Source organism: Aristolochia californica, unplaced genomic scaffold (assembly GCF_029961685.1).
Source record: "Aristolochia californica isolate CCGP_79_NKW_82.1479 unplaced genomic scaffold, dmAriCali1.0.hap1 SCAF_11, whole genome shotgun sequence".
NCBI classification, from domain to species: domain Eukaryota; kingdom Viridiplantae; phylum Streptophyta; class Magnoliopsida; order Piperales; family Aristolochiaceae; genus Aristolochia; species Aristolochia californica.
Genome location: NW_027181782.1, coordinates 28,980,502 through 28,994,101, shown reverse-complemented (window position 1 = coordinate 28,994,101; position 13,600 = coordinate 28,980,502). Strand labels below are relative to the sequence as shown.

Genomic DNA, 13,600 nt, shown 5'->3' with positions numbered 1-13,600 from the left:
CGACGAAGGATGAAGATATATGCGTCCTTTATACAGAATGAGACCGTCCTGTAGTGTCCAGTTCTTGTCCTTGGAATGGTTTGCGATTTGAGCTTGTAACTCAAGGAGATCTGGATGATGGCTAGTATCCTGACGGATTGTGTCCAGCAAGGGCGACTTGGGGTGGCTCAATGCGTGCAAGTGTGACTCCTCTAGTTCCCGGCGTGACAAAGCGTCTGCTGCCCTGTTGAGATAACCCGGTTTGTATTCCACCTGAAAATCGAATCCCATTAATTTGCTGAGCCAATGTTGTTGTGGGGAGGTAGTAAGGCGCTGCTCCAATAAATATTTGAGGCTACAGTGGTCTGTCCGGATCACAAAAGGTCTGCCCCACAGATACGGCCTCCAATGCTGCACCGCTTTGGCCAAACCGATAAGTTCCCTTTCATACGTGGCTAACTTGTGATGGTGAGGAGCGAGATGGCGGCTGAAATAGGCAATAGGGTGACCCTGTTGCTGCAAGACGGCACCAATCCCTCCCCCGGATGCATCGCATTCTATAATGAAATGTTCGGCAAAGTTGGGCAATTGGAGAACTGGTGCTGACGCTAATGCCTGTTTTAAGTTGTTAAATGAGGAGTCTGCCAACTGAGACCACTGAAAGGCATGTTTCTTCAATAAATTATGCAATGGTGCTGCCAGGTGACCGTAGTCTTTGATAAATTTTCTATAATACCCTGCGAGACCAAGGAACCCTTTCAAAGCAGTAACGGTGTGAGGTGTGGGCCAATCCATCACCGATTGTATCTTGCTGAAGTCTGGTTTCACCCCGGATGCTGATATCACATGCCCCAAATAAGCTACTTCGGATGTGGCAAAGTCACATTTGGCACGATTGAGAAATAAATGGTGTGCTCGGAGAATGGTGAAAACCTGTCTCAATTGATGCAAGTGTGCTGCCCAAGTTTTGCTATAGACCAGTATATCGTCAAAAAAAACTAAGACATGCTTCCGTAAGAAAGGGCGAAATACCTGGTTCATAAGCGCTTGAAAGGTGGACGGGGCATTGGATAGCCCAAATGGCATCACCAAGAACTCGTAGTGACCATGGTGGGTGCGGAAGGCAGTTTTTTCGATATCCTCTGAATAAACCCGAATCTGATGGTAGCCTGATTTTAAGTCCAACTTTGTAAATAATTGAGAGCCGTGTAACTCATCCAATAATTCATCGACCACTGGAATTGGAAATTTATCTTTGATGGTGCGAGCATTGAGGTCACGGTAATCCACACAAAAGCGCCAAGATTTATCTGATTTCTTTACCAGTAATACCGGGGATGAAAAAGGAGAACGACTAGGCTGAATAATACCTTGTTGTAGCATTTGTTGACATTGACGTTCTATCTCATCTTTTTGCACATGGGGATAGCGGTAGGGACGCACTACCACTGGTTCTGTGCCCATCTTCAAACGAATTCTGTGATCACACACTCTGATAGGAGGAAGGTCGGCAGGTGCCTGAAATAAATCAGCATATTCGGCCAACAATGAAGCTAAGTTATCCCCTTTTGAAGTATCCACCGAAAGTGTGTGGAGGCTGCATGGCCTCTGGGCGCTATTGCCATGGAGGGTGATCGGATGGGTGTCCTGGTTAAAACTCATGGTCAGGGATTGGAAATCCCATAAGATCGGACCCAAGCTCTGTAGCCATTTAATGCCCAAGACAAGGTCAAACCCAGCCAACGGTATGACCAAAAAATCTGCTACAAAGGAGTGACCTTCAATAGTAAAGGGCACTGCTGAACCGAACCCCACGGTGGTGACCTTGTCACCATTAGCCACTGAGACTGATATGCCTGATTTCTGCTGTAGTGATAAACCCAACTGTTGTGCTGCCTGGCTGCTTATAAAATTATGTGTGCTGCCTGAGTCCACGAGTGCTAGCAGAATATGATGTTTCAAGGTGGCATGGACCTGCATGGTATTTGTGCTATGCAGGCCGGTCATGGCATGGAGGGAGATTTCTGGTGTTTCCTCCTCGGTTTGGTCCATATCCTCCTGAAAGTCATCCTCTGAGGGGTCTTCTATTTCTACCCAAAATAGTCTTTTGCATAGATGGCCCTTGACGAATTTCTCATCACAATTGAAACATAGGCCTTGAGCCCTCCTCTGATCAATTTCGGCTTTTGTCAGACGTTTGATAAAACCAGGTGGGGGTGTAAAGGCTGGTGGTGGTGGTGATGGTTGGGTGGGAGGAGGCCTGGGGTGAGTGGGATAAGGGCCATGGGGCTGTGGGCGAGGTTGCCAAGGAGGACGTTTGTTTAAGGACTCACGGAAGAGGCGCTGTTTGGTGTCCAATGCTCTTGCCAAATTCATTGCGTGGGCTAGGGAGGTGGGGGCTTCCAATTCCACTTCTAGGCGAAGGGGTTCTACCAGGCCAGCCGTGAACAAATTGACATAAAGTTCAGGTCGGACCAAATGACTTGCACGAGCAAGTTTTTCTTGGAACAATTTCTGATATTGTTCTATAGTTCCACTCTGTTTTAGATTGACCAAATCCCCAACTGGGTTGCTGCGAAGCGGAGGACCAAACCGTAGCATACAATTTTCTTTGAAAAATTCCCAATCATAGACCATGAATTCGTTTTTGAATTGATGAAACCACATAAGCGCTTCATCGAGCATGTGGAAGGCGGCCAATTGAACCTTGCCTTCGGGCAGAGTTCCTTGATTGGAAAAGAAATGATCACACCTGTGCAACCACATTAAAGGGTCGGAGGACCCATCATACGTTGGAAAATCAAGCTTTGTGTACCTTGGCACGGTAGGAGGGGCTGGATTGAGGCCCCCACGAGGTTGAGGTGTTTGGCGCAGGGGAGGAGGTGGAGGTGTTGGAAGAGGGTTGAGGGGATCTGTTGGACGTGAGGAGGATGCCATCTGGACTGAGAGCTGGGTGAAGCCTTCCTCCATGCGTGACAGCAACATCTGGAATTTTCCCTCCAAGCCATTGATTTGAGATTGTAGACCAGCATGGTTTTCTTCCACAAAATTTCGAATTTCTGCAGGTGAAGAGGAATCACCAAGGGTGGTCCTGTCTGATACCACGTTGTTAGGCTCTCTAGCCATGGATCGAGTCACCCGGCGATCTCCTCTAGCTTCCAGATTGAATGATGAGGAAGGGAAGGATTTGGGGTTCTTGGAACGCCCAATGGTGAAGGACGTGAGCCTTGAAAGGAGCTCTCACGTTAGGCCTCTTTTGAGAGAGAACCTGATCTCATTTAGACTAATACTCAATGCTTGTCTTCATTACTTCACTTGACGCCCTAAATAGGTCAAGGAAAACATCAAAGGTTCTATAATTACAATTAGACCCTTATGGAACTTCAAATTACAATTAAACCCCTAAGATATTGAAATACAAGTTTACTCCATCTATTCTCTTCTCCGGTTAGCCACTCTTGATGCTATGGAGTCCATAACACTTGACCTATGGGTCAACTTTGTATTTCCGTCCTCAACCCTATTTAGGGGGACGTCAAGGAAAAGAGAGGCAAGTATTGAGAAAATTAGATTAAACAGGTCAGATTCTCCCTCAGAGGTCTAGGTCGGATTCTCCCTCTGAGGTCCAAGGTTGAGCTTCCTCCAAAGCTCCTTCGTTCTATTTGAGTTCCACCATTACTCGTTCAAGAAACAAGAATTCTCTTCCAACGTCAAGAGCATCCATGGAGGGAAGAGTGGAAAGAAGGGTGACTCGATCCACGGCAAGGGAAGAACCTAACACAGACCCACATGGCATAATATAAGAGAGAGTAAAATCACTCCTAGCCATAGGACAACTGTTATGGACTCCATAGCATCAAGAGTCTCTGTCAGGCATAGGACTTAATTGTTGTTAGATTCAGGTTAAGTCATGAGAGGTACCGTTGTAATTAATCATGGGGAACCCTTGTAATCTAGGCATGGAGTATTATTCGCCAGCATCCCTGAGTGAGGGGTAATTTGGTAATCTGGTAGGTCATTTTGTAATCTGGCGTTAGTGTTGGTCAGTGTTCCTTCCAGCATCCCTTAGTGAAGTGTAATCTTGTAATATGGCAAGTCATTTTGTAATCTGGCATAAGTGTGGCCAGCGTCCCTTCCTTGGTTTATAAGGAGGACAATATTGAAATGAAGTCAAGCATTTTCCTAAGTTAGAATACAGTACCCAAGATAGATTAACACTCTCATTGAGCTCCTCTTCCCTCACGCAGTCATCACTCCATCTACCTCTGAGCTCTTCAACAAATCAGTGACGCCAAGGAGGCTTCTTCACTCCATTCTCCATCTTACAAACTGGAACCCTCAAGGGGAACGTCGAGTGACAAGATCCATGGCAAGGGAACCTAACATCGTGGTATCAGACCGGACCACTGTTGGCGATTCCTCTTCCTCTGATGACATCCGAAATTTACTGGAGGCACAACGTGTAAGCACACAGGTCTAGCTTGACTCATTCCAACAGCAACTTCTATCTCTCCAAGACTCTGCCCAGCAGCAATAATAGCAGTACATTCTCTCTATCCAGCAACTGATGGCCCGGATGGATGAAGGTTACCCACGTCCTCACACCCAGCAAGGAATCTCTTCCTCTCCCCCAGCCCAACCACACTTCCATTTCCCTCCACCACCACCCCAATTCCGTACCCACACCCTATAGCCATGGGCGCCCAAGGACCAGCCCCTTCCTCGATGCCAAGGTACGCCAAATTGGACTTTCCAAAGTTTGATGGGTCTTCGGACTCTCTCATTTGGTTGCATAAGTGCGACCAATTCTTTTGGCACCAACGAACTCAGCCCAAGGACAGAGTTCCACTTGCTACCTACCACATGTTTGACAATGCGCTCCTGTGGTATCATTAGTTCTGATATGAGAATCCTCTGTATGATTGGTAGATTTTCAGAACCTCTTGCATGTTACGGTTCGGACCCCCTGCCCGCCACTGCCCTCTTGGTGACTTAGTCAACCTTAAACAATCTAGCTCGCTAGCACAGTACGAGAAATCCTTCCAAGAAATGTTGGCACGTGCCACTCACTTGGTGCAACCCAACCAGTATGTCCCCTTGTTCACAACAGGCCTGGTTGAGGCACTCCGCATTGAGGTTGCATTACTGGCCCCAACCACTCTCGAACATGCCATGGATTTGGCCCAATCATTGGATGCCAAACAGCGCATCCTGAGAGACTCCCTTGGCAAAAGACCACACCCCCCCCCCCCCCCCCCCCCCGGCCAGGACGTCCCACTCCAGCACCTCCCCCCAATTTCCTGCGCCCAAACCCCAATACCACTCCTCCCTTACAGCCCCCAACCACCAACCCACCTCTCCAATTCATCAAACACCTCTCTAAAGCCGACCAGGAACAGCCGCACGCTCAAGGCCTCTATTTCAATTGTGATGGAAAATATCGTCCCAACCATCAATGCCAAAGGTTATTTTATCTTGAAGTGGGCGATCCGGAAGAGGGTAACCTTTCCGACACCGAAGACAAGCCAACAGTGGAAGAACCTGCCATTTCCCTCCACGCCATGACCGGCCTGCATAGTACCAACACCATGCAGGTCCACGCCTTCATCCACAATCTCATGCTCGTTGCCTTGGTTGATTCGGTCAGCACCCATAACTTTCTCAGCCAGACCGCCGCACAGCAGCTAGGCTTACCCGTGCAACACAACTTTGGCCTCTCGGTTTCAGTGGCCAATGAGGCAAAGCTTTCCAGTCTTGGAGTATGTTCGGAAGTCCGGTTTGATATTGAAGGCCATCCATTCGAGACAGATTTCTTAGTCATTCCTCTCGCTGGGTTTTGACTTAGTTTTGGGTATCAAGTGGCTTCAACAGCTGAGTTCTATCCTTTGGGATTTCACATCCCTCACCATGACCTTCACCTCCGGCCAGCAAGACCTCACTCTTGATGGCACTCATGCCCCCGCTCGCTGCACACTCCATAATTTACAGGTCACCACCTCGGACAGCAGCAACTTGCAGTCCCTCATCTCTGAATTTGGGGACTTGTTTAGAGAGCCTCAGTCACTTCCTCCCATCCGGACCTGTGACCATCGCATCCAGCTGAAATTGGGCACAGAGCCAGTCATTGTCCTGCCCTACCATTACCCGCATTTCCAGAAGGATGAAATCAAGAAGCAATGCCAGCAGATGCTTGAACAAGGCCTGATTCAATCCAGCAGGTCCCCTTTTGCTTCTCCGGTGCTGCTAGTGCGCAAGAAAGATCAGACTTGGCGCTTATGTGTCGACTACATAGAGCTGAATGCGCACACTATCGAGGACAAATTTCTGATACCCGTGGTAGATGAGCTCTTGGACGAACTCCATGGTGCCAACTTCTTTAGAAAGTTGGATTTACGTTCCGGGTACCATCAGATCCGAGTCTACCCACCCGACATGGAGAAGACGGCCTTCCATACTCACCATGGCCACTTTGAGTTTCTAGTCATGCCATTTGGGCTCTCCAACGCCCCCTCCACCTTCCAGGCCCTCATGAACGAGGTATTTCGGCCCCTTTTATCAAAATATGTCCTTGTTTTCTTTGACGATATTTTGATCTACAGCCACACTCGGGAGAGCCACATTCAGCACTTGTGTACGGTGTTTCAACTCTTACATGCACACCAGCTATTCCTCAAGCACTCCAAATGCTCGTTTGGTGCTTCGGAGGTAGCTTATTTGGACCATGTCATTTCTGCCACCGGCGTCCAGGTGGATAGTTCCAAGATCCAAGCCATTGTGGACTGGCCTACTTCACATTCAGCAACAGCGTTAAAAGGCTTCTTGGGCTTATCGGGGTACTACCGCAAGTTCATCCAAGATTATGGCCAGCTCGCCGCACCACTTACCAGCTTACTGAAACGTCATGCATTCGCATGGTCCGAGGCAGCTGCCACCTCCTTTGATCAACTCAAGCTGGCGTTAGCATCCGCTCCCGTGCTTCAACTTCCAAACTTTGAGGATCTCTTTGTTATTGAATGCGACGCATCAGAGGGTGGCATCGGGGTCGTTCTATAGCAGCAAGGGCATCCCATTGTGTATTTCAGCAGGCACAGCCATTCATAATCACAAACTCGCGGCCTATGAGCGTGAACTTATTGGCTTAGCCAAAGCCATTCAACACTGGAGGCCATATCTCTAGGGTCGCCCCTTCCTCATCTATACTGACTACTACAGCCTAAAGTACCTTCTGGGGCAGCGTCTTACCATGTGCCCCCAACAACACTGGCTCAATAAATTGATGGGCTTCAACTTTCGGGTGGAGTTCAAACCTGGCTACCTCAACAAAGGAACCGATGCATTGTCCCGCCGCGAGGAGCCAGAGCTCCAACTCTTGGCCATCAGTCCACCTTGGCGATCATATTTGAGATGAGATTCAGCAGTCGCCCTCTACCAGCGCACTGAACAGTAGCCCTCGGACAGTAGCTGGACCATCCAGGACGGCCTCCTCCTGTACAAGCAACGCATCTATCTGGCTGCCCCCTTGCCCTTACTGTCCACCATTCTGTCCACCTATCAAGACGGTACTCATGAAGGTCAGCAGTGCACTTATTTCCGCTTGAGGAGCATGGTGGCTGACTACGTCTCAGCATGTCAAGTCTATCAGTGCAACAAAACTGAGACTCTCCAACCAGCGGGTTTGTTGAAGCCCCTTCACTTGCCTACTCAAGTTTGGGCAGAGATCTCTATGGACTTCATTGAGGGTCTTCCGAAGTCATCCGATAAGTCTACCATCCTGGTCGTGGTGGACCGTTTCTCCAAGTATGGCCACTTCTTTCCTTTATCACATCCATATACAACAGTGCATTTAGCTCAGATTTTCATGGACAACATTGTGCGCCTTCATGTCTTATCGGAGACCATCACGAGCGACCGCGAAGATCTTTTTACTAGCACCTTCTAGAAGGAGGTTTTTCGACTACAGGGCACCAAGCTGGCATTCTCTTTTGCTTACCACCCCCAGACTGATGGGCAAACCAAGGTTGTCAATCGCATACTGGAGGTGTATCTGCGCTGCTTTGTGGGCGATAATCCGAAGACGTGGGTGTTAAGAACCTAACTAATACTATCTAAATGGCCGGCCTGTTAGGAGCGGAAGACATAGGTACTTAACCCAGGACCATAACAGTACACCCTGCCCTCTCAAGCCGACGACCATGGTAGCCTTAACACAACAACGGGGATCGGGTCAGGAGCCCATACTCCCTTACGACGCCCCGCCAGGGGCATGCTGTCCACCTGCTCACCCGAGGACTCGAAGTTAGGATGTAGTGTCTACTCTAATACCAAATGTTAAGCACCTAGCCAATACTACCCAAAAGATCAGCCTGTTAGGAGCGGAAGACATAGGTACTTAACCCAGGACCATAACATCACACCCATCGTCGCGAGGCCGATGCCCACGCTGGCCTACACTAGAGACGGCCCACTCTAGCGACTGCCCTAAGGTGCGGGAACACACTCAGGTCGCCCCTTCCGCTTATAGCGATGGCCCATGGTGCGGGAACACGCGGGAATCGAACCCACAATGTAGCGCTAGCTCTGATACCAAATGTTAAGCACCTAGCCAATACTACCCAAAAGACCGGCCTGTTAGGAGTGGAAGACATAGGTACTTAACTCCAGGACCATAATAGTGGGTCCGCTGGCTCACGTGGGCTAAATTCTGCTACAACACGTCCTACCATTCAACGCTCAGGATGACCCCCTTTAAGGTGGTTTATGGTCGCCCTTGCCCTCGCCTAGTCTCCTACCTTTCTGGCTCTTCACATGTGCCTGCCATCGACTAGGCTTTGATGGAATGGGATAGTATGTTGGCACATATCCGTGATAACTTACTGCGAGCTCAGTCGCGCATGAAGAACTCTTATGACATGACCCACCGCAACTAGTCTTATGCACTAGGCAATTATGTGTGACTCCGTCTGCACAAGTACCGCCAGTTGTCCCTCACTATAGCAAAGTGTCACAAGCTCTCCGCCCTTTCAGATCTTGGAGCACATCGGCAGTGGCGCCTACCGTCTCCAATTGCCAGTCGATGCTCATATTCATGACGTCTTCCACGTGTCTCTGTTGAAGCCCTTCATGGGTGATTCGCCACTGTTGCACACCCCGCTCCCTCCACTTCGCGATGGCCGCATCCTTCCCACTCTAGCCCACGCCTACCAGGTTCGCAAAGTTGATGATCGTTGGGAACTGCTCGTCCATTGGGCGGAGACGGATCCAGTGGAGGCCTCTTGGCAGCCGTTGGATGAATTTAGAGAACTCTTATCAGCCTTTGAGCTTGAGGACAAGCTCTTTCTCCAGGAAGGGAGTGATGTTATGGACTCCATAGCATCAAGAGTCACTGCCAGGCATAGGACTTAATTGTTGTTAGATTCAGGTTAAGTCATGAGAGGTATTGTTGTAATTAATCATTGGGAACCCTTGTAATCTGGGCGTGAAGTGTTATTGGCCATCATCCCTTAGTGAGGGGTAATTTGGTAATCTGCCAAGTCATTTTGTAATCTGGCGTAAGTGTTGGCCAGCGTTCCTTCCAACATCCCTTAGTGAAGGGTAATCTTGTAATCTGGCAGGTCATTTTGTAACCTTGCGTAAGTGTGGCCAGCATCCCTTCCTTGGTTTATAAGGAGGACAATATTGAAATGAAGGCAAGCATTTTCGTAAGTTAGAATATAGTAGCCAAGATAGATTAACGCTCTCACTGAGCTTCTCTTCCCTCACGCACTCTTCACTCCATCTACCTCTGAGCTCTTCAACAAATCAGTGACGCCAAGGAGGCTTCTTCATGCCATTCTCCATCTTACAAACTGGAACCTCAAGGGGAATGCCGAGTGATAAGATCCATGGCAAGGGCACGTAACAACAACGCTCCATACTCCATACTCCATACTCCATACTCCAAACAAATGGTTATACTCAAAAATACTTTCCGGTCAATTTCACTAGTAGAAAAGTAGCCCTAATGTGGGGCATAGAGTCTACCCACTTTTTCAGGATAGCTCAAAAAAACACCTCCTGGGGGGGGGGGGGGGGGGGGGGGGGGGGGGGTGTAAAAGGTAATCACTAGAAGATAATATTCTGAGGCCACCATATGCTTTCTTTTTCATCAGAATAACCAATGCTAATAATAGTTAGCAATCAAGAAATCCTTCTTCAATAGTAATGTCTTAGTCAGAGAGACACAATAGTAGCAGCTGAAATAGACCCGAGACCAAATAACACGTACCAAATAATGAAATTCCTTAAAAATGACCCATAAAATAATCCGAAGATAACCCATCACTAAATAAGGAAGTTGCACCAAATATTATGGTAGAACCAAGTAATATGTTGCCAATACATCAAAATAATAATCTACTCGTAGACAAGTACCGAGTCAAGCCAAATCAAGTAGTAGACCAATATAGCCGAGTCGCAAAAGAAATAGGTATAGAACTCGGGACCCAAACCCGTATAACCGAGGCAGGAAGCAAGTGGGCCAAGTCAGGTTTACGTCCAACCGAGTTGACTTGGTTTGAGTCTCGATAGAATAGTAAGGCATTGGTTCGCGGGGCTAAATCGCTGAATTAAAATCAATCAACCACCTAACTTGGCGGGATTTTGATGTCGTAGTAGTGTCTTCTTCCCCGAACAGTATGGGATAACGACAAGAGAAAAGAGGGATCATCGCGGCTGCTGGTGATGAACCATTGAGAACCAGAGACTGTCGGGTCTTCATCCTCCATAAAATGACAACTTCCTGGCTGGATTGGAAAATAATAAGTAGCAGAGAATGAAGGAAGAGATGTTCCAAAGCCGGTGCACTGCAGCTCAATTACGAAAGAAATTGAGACACCACCTCAGGGGTCTTTTGGAAATAAATTAATTAGAATCAACTGGACTCACTGGATAGCTGGATAAATGAGATGAATAAACTCGGTATGGAAAGGCCAGTGAAGAGTCAAACCAAGACAGCAATGAGAATCGGTAAGATGCCAACAGACAGCGCAAACTTCCAAAAAAAACCAATCAAGAAATGATCCTTTGATCAAGTTGAATCAATCAATAGAAATATGACCACAAACAACGATGAACCAGCTCTTGTTGAATATCTGGTGAGCTGGTCAATTACCAAACCTATTTCCGAATGCAAACCTATTATTTTCCAAAGGTAAGAAAAATAAATCGTCCATGCTAGATGTTAAAGTCTAGCGAAGGTACGATGAAAAGCCAGCTAGATACAATATTGAGGAAAAGTAATTCTTGTTGGAGCAAAGGTTACTGGTAGAGCAGAGTGATGTTCATCGGGCAGAAGTTGTGACCTTCCGATAATAGGAATACCCGACTTCCGACGACCAGAAACTGATGATCGGAGTTTTCTAGAGATGACAAATTCAGAGTTCTCTTGGGATGACAGATGCGCAGGAACCCATATCATCGAAAAACTGGTTCACGCCTTCGCCATAAACAACGTCATCTCGCGTGAGAACTAGAAAATAATTGCACATCTGGTTTTATGATCATCGAGTCTGAAATTCCTCTTCCGTCAGTTTAGCGTTGAGGTGTGCCATGGTCTTGAAGATTGTCGCAAGCAGATGATGAACCAGTGTAGGAGGTGATATCTATTAAGAAGAACAATGAGTTCCTTGTTGTCTTGGTTCGAGTTAACCCAAGTTAATAAAATCCATATGATTCTCAGGTCGCTGGTAGAATAGTATCTCTGATGTCACTGGTTCGGATTTGGTAGAGAGACTTGGAAATGAGAAAATTACCAGCTTCGGAGGCTATCTTACCAACGGAAAAAAACCAGCAACGTCGGCAACTTTGGCCCTCCTCCTTCAATCAGATTATTTGCAACGTCGGAGAAAAAAATATGGGTAGAGTAACTCAGAATGGGTAGTATTAATAATTTGAGTAGATAGCAAGATTGGAATTCTAAGCTACCATAGCTAGGAGTCCTAAAAAATCAATGGTCTAGTACCATGTTAATTTTCAAGACTTCATGGATTCAGATAGTAGAGAAAAAAGAGACGACATGTTGGAGAGAAAATAGATGGAAGAAAGAGGTTATGGACTTATGTCCTAATCCTCCCCTCGAGGCTCAATTTATAGATGAATAAAATTATAGTATTACAATAATACTCCTGAAACATAAAGTAATTACATCAATGTCATCTTTATGAGATGACTCTTTGTTGATTTTAGGATCCCATGATTAGAATCTCGAGTAAAGTAAGAGAGAGAGAGGATAAAAAAAGAAGAGAGAAAGGGAGAGAGAGACTTATGGCTAAGAGAAGGGGAGACAACTTGAATAATCTACACCAAGCCAAGGACCTCTATTTATAGTTTTTGAGAGGATGTTATAATGTCCATAATGCCTGTAGGGCTACAAGCTTTATATAAGAAAAGACATAAGTAAACATGTTCCTCCTTGACTAATTACATCCTTGTGCCATATTTATAAGAAATCTTCTTATTTACCATGATGCCACCTCCCTTGGACGCCTGGGCTTTCTCCTTGGATGTGTGGGTTTGAGCCCATCTTCCAACACTTCCCCTCAAACTGAGGGTGATTGAACATCATAAACTCCCAACTTGCTGCAAATGGTGTATAAGATATTCCCATATAAAATAGCAGTTCATCATATCTTCCAACACTCCCTCTCAAGCTGGTGGTCTCTTTTTTATTTACCAAGAGACTCAGTGGGCATAATATAAGAGAGTAAAATCACACCTAGCCGTAAGACAAAGCTCCATACTCCAGTGAAATGGTCATAGTCAAAAATATTTTTCGCTCAATTTCACAAGTGGAAGAGTAGCCCTACTGTGGGTCATAGAGTCTACCCACTTGCTAAGGGTAGCTTAAAAAAACACCTCTTGGGTAAATAAGACTTGACTCATGCTGGATGTTGGGCACACTCCTATCTTTTGTAGGTAGTGGGTCTATAGGAATTGCTCAGAAGTGTAGTAATAAGCTCTTCCATCACAGTGTCCCAACACAGGATATTGACTCTCAAATGGTTGGAGTAAAACTGCCAAATAAGGGGGGTAAAAGTTAATCACCGAAAGATAATATTTTTGGGCCACCATTTGCTTTCTTCTTTATCAGAGCAACCAATGCTAACAATAATCAACAACTGAGAAGTCTTTCTTCAATAATAATGTCTCAATCAGAGAGACATAATACCAATAGTATATATGGGTCAATGCCCAAATAGCACGTACCAAATAATAAAAGTCCTTAATAAGGACACATGAAATAATCCGCAGTGAGTCCATCCTTGAATAAAAAGAATGTGCACCAAAGAATAAGTTGGAACCAAGAAATAAGCTGCTTGTAAAGGATGAAGTAAGAAAGTAATTTCCAAGTCTTGGTAAACTTCAAGTCGAGAGCTATTAATCCTCTTAGGACTGGCAAGGACCAATAATTAACTCAAGAAAGAATAGATTAAGTACAAGCTGACCAAAATTTTTGTGAATCACCTTAAGACTAAACTTAGCCTGAGATGTCCGTTCTTGGTAAATTGAGCTTGCCCGAGTTGAGGATGGGCTTAGGTCAATTTTTCATCTTAATTTTTCATCCACTAATTAAGGAGGCTAGTAA

At 46.4% G+C, this 13,600-nt stretch overlaps 1 protein-coding gene across 1 annotated transcript in view; it reads right to left on the bottom strand.

The window, feature by feature from the left end:
- Nucleotides 1–5,633, bottom strand: part of LOC137943737 (3-ketoacyl-CoA thiolase 1, peroxisomal-like) — a 44,511-nt gene extending 38,878 nt beyond the window's left edge. The window contains exon 1 of the mRNA XM_068789176.1: nucleotides 5,484–5,633. Coding sequence (XP_068645277.1) covers nucleotides 5,484–5,633 — 150 coding nt within the window. The remainder of the gene's footprint in view (nucleotides 1–5,483) is intronic.
- Between the last annotated feature and the right edge of the window lie 7,967 nt (nucleotides 5,634–13,600).